Below are 3,567 nucleotides of genomic sequence, written 5' to 3' on the forward strand. Positions count from 1 at the left end.
CGTCGCATTCGTTTATTGCGATCAAAATGATGAAATAAAAAAGATAGAAAGAAGTATGAAGAAAAGAGTTGACGATCATAAAAAGTATAAATATGTCGAAAGTAAAATAGATTCTTAAAAGAAAAACAAAAGGATACTCAAAAGGATGTACTTTGTCCCTGATGAATGTATGCTGCTTATCATCGCAGGGACTGAGTGTTTCTTCTTTATTCTGGCTTACCCAAGTCAATGGAGGTTTTCTCGCATTGGAAATCTCCTCCATGATACATCTTTACTATTTGTCCATTCACTTTAAATGTGTTGCTCCCATATTTTTTGGTCAATTCCACCGCTCCATATGGGAATACTTCCTTGATTATGAAAGGCCCAGACCAACGCGACTTCAGGTTTCTAGGAAAGAGACACAACCTAGAGTTAAACAGTAATACCCTTTGACCTGCCTTGAGGTTTTTCTTGTAAAGACGTTTATCATGCCATCGTTTGGTGCGTTCTTTGTAATTTTTGGAACTCTCATACGCTTGTAATCTCCACTCATCCAACTCTAGTAGTTGAAGTTTTCTCTCTTCTCCTGCAGCCTTAAGATCAGAGTTAAGTTTTTTAATTGCCCACATCGCCTTACATTCCAGTTCTAACGGCGGATGACAAGCCTTTCCAAACACCAACACATATGGTGACATGCCTATGGGTGTCTTATAAGCAATTCGATATGCCCACAAGGCATCATCCAGTTTCATGGCCCAATCCTTCCGCGATGGGTTCACCACCTTCTCTAAGATTGACTTAATTTCTCTGTTAGAAACCTCTGTTTGTCCGTTTGTTTGGGGGTGATATGTAGTAGCGATCTTATGGTGGACATTATATTTGATCAATAGTTTACTAACAATGCGATTCACAAAGTGGGTCCGTTCGTCACTTATTATGGTACGTGGAGTGCCAAAATGAGTGAGGATGTTTTTCTACAAGAACTTAGAGATCGTTGTCGCATCGTTTGCAACGCATGAAAAAGCTTCAATCCATTTGGAAACATAGTCGACAACCAATAGAATGTATTTATGAACATTTGACGATGGAAATGGTCCCATGAAATCTATTCCCCAGACGTCGAATAACTCCACCTCCAAAATGATGTTCATTGGCATCGCATTTTTTTCTGAAATACTTCCAGTGCGTTGGCACTTATCGCATTTCATGGAGTATTCTCGTGCATCTTTAAATAGAGTGGGCCAATAATACCCACATTGCAAAACTTTCGCTGCTGTATGCTGTCCGTTGAAATGCCCTCCATAGGGTGATTCATGACATTGAAACAATATGCGATGGAAAGCAGTTTCTGGAACACAGTCTCAATATCTGGTATGGTCCCCTCTTGTAGAGATTTGGATCGTCCTAGTAGTAAAATTTGCATTCATGAATGAGCTTTTTCTTTTGATGGGATGTGTAGTTTTCAGGGAATTTCTTGCAAACCAAGAAGTTGACAATATCTGCATACCAGGGTAGTTCTTCAATCTTAAGCAACTACTCATCAGGAAATGAGGCGTTCACCTCCGACTGGATGCGATCCACTTCTGGATTCTCTAATCGTGATAAATAGTCAGCGACCTGGTTCTCTGTTCCCTTTCAGTCGATTATTTCCATATTAAATTCTTGGAGTAAGAGAACCCATCGGATTAGTCTAGGCTTCGCATCTATTTTGGTCATCAAATATCTTATCGCAGAGTGGTCTGTGTGGACTATCACTTTTAACCCCAACAAGAATGTTTGAATTTTTCAATCGCAAAAATCACCGCTAAAATTTCCTTCTCGGTGGTGGTGTAATTCGCCTACGTGGAGTTCAATGTTCTGCTAGCATATGCGATGGGGTGTAACATTGTCTTTACTTTTTATGCCAAGACTGCTCTCATCGCATATCCATTGGCATCGCATATCAGTTCAAATGGCTTTGCCCAATCAGGTCCGATCAGAATTGGCACTGTAATTAACGCGTCCTTTAGTGTTTTGAATGCAGTGAGGCAATGTGAATCGAAATCAAAGGGTCAATCAGCTTCCAACAATGCATTCAAAGGTCGAGCGATTTTGGAAAAGACCTTCACAAACCTTCTGTAAAACCCCACGTGTCCTAGGAAACTCCTTAAAGCTTTCACATTTGCTAGAGGTGGAAGTTTTTCTATAGCTTCAATTTTTGCTTTGTCCACCTCTAACCCATTCCTTGAAACCTTATGCCTGAGCACAATTCCTTCTTTGACCATAAAATGGCACTTTTCCCAGTTCAATATCAGATTAGTTTCTTCACATCTTTTCAGTATTCTCTCCAGGTTTTGCAAACAGATTTCATATGTTTGTCCATAAACTGAGAAGTCATCCATAAATATTTCGACCGAGTCTTCAAGGTACTCGGAGAAGATCGCCATCATACACCTTCGAAACGTACTGGGAGCATTGCATAATCCAAAAGGCATGCGACGAAAGGTGAACAATCCATATGGACATGTGAACGTGGTCTTTTCTTGATCCTCTGGTGCGATCATAATATGGTTATAGCCTGCATACCCATCAAGGAAGCAGAAATAATCATTCCCCGCTAATTAGTCTAGCATTTGATCAATGAAAGGTAAGGGAAAATGATCTTTCTTTGTCGCTGCGTTGAGTTTCCTATAGTCCATACAAATCTACCAACCTGTGACGTTCCTCATGGGGATCAATTTGTTGTTTGCATTAGGAACCACTGTCATCCTACCCTTTTTGGGAACACATTGCACGGGGCTGACCCACGTGCTATCTGCGATAGGATAGATAATGCCGGCATCTAACCATTTGGTGATTTCTTTTTTGACAACCTCTTTTATCGCAGGGTTCAGTCTACATTGAGGTTTTATTGAACCCTTCTAGTTTTCTTCAAGCTGTATTCGATGCATACAATACGTTGGGCTAATACCTCTGATGTCTGCGAGCATCCATCTAATTGCTCTAATATATTTCTTTAGAACATTGATCAGCGCGATTTCTTTTTCTTCAGGTAACGCGAGGATATGATGACTGGCAAGATTCCATTCTAGCCGAGAAATACGTACTTCAAGTGGGTTGGTAGAGTTTTTAGTTCTAGTGTAGGTGGTTTCTCTAAAGACGGTTTCTGTGCTTTTCTTTCTTCATCTAGATTCAGCATTTCATCATTCTTCAACATCTCTGTTATCGCATGGTAAGTCTCAATGGATGCTGTCATATCCTCTCTTTCTTCATTCTCTTCTTTCAACTCCCAATTTTCATACCCTGTTACACCGTATGATAGTCACCGAAAGTTCAATGTATTTGCAACGGTATGGTCTTCAACGGTCGTCAACTAAATTTTTTGATTAGATCGTTGTCAGCTTTACGTCCCATCATATTTCATTATATTATGTTGTTGCCTTTATGTAAGGACTTTATGCGATCCTCTTTAAGGTACCCTTGGATCGCGAACTCAAAATGCGCCATCGCATTGTATCTGCACACAATAATGCAATTTAATTGCTTTTATGCAATGACATTAGCGATCGCAATTTTCTTTTAGTTTGGCACATTCAATCGTAATAT

The 3,567-nt window shown here is 39.9% G+C and overlaps 1 protein-coding gene across 1 annotated transcript; it reads right to left on the reverse strand.

Moving 5' to 3' along the window:
* Positions 1–206: 206 nt before the first annotated feature.
* Positions 207–677, reverse strand: LOC150030008 (uncharacterized). Its single transcript, XM_090310166.1, has one exon. The coding sequence runs from the start codon at positions 675–677 to the stop codon at positions 207–209; it is 471 nt and encodes a 156-aa protein (XP_090166292.1).
* Between the last annotated feature and the right edge of the window lie 2,890 nt (positions 678–3,567).

The sequence above is a fragment of the Benincasa hispida genome, unplaced genomic scaffold (assembly GCF_027475165.1).
Source record: "Benincasa hispida cultivar pf3 unplaced genomic scaffold, pf3_genome.v1.1 HicScf698, whole genome shotgun sequence".
NCBI classification, from domain to species: domain Eukaryota; kingdom Viridiplantae; phylum Streptophyta; class Magnoliopsida; order Cucurbitales; family Cucurbitaceae; genus Benincasa; species Benincasa hispida.

Excerpts from the sequence above, each read along its gene's own strand:
- LOC150030008 (XM_090310166.1), bottom strand. The coding sequence starts at position 677 with ATGTCACCATATGTGTTGGTGTTTGGAAAGGCTTGTCATCCGCCGTTA.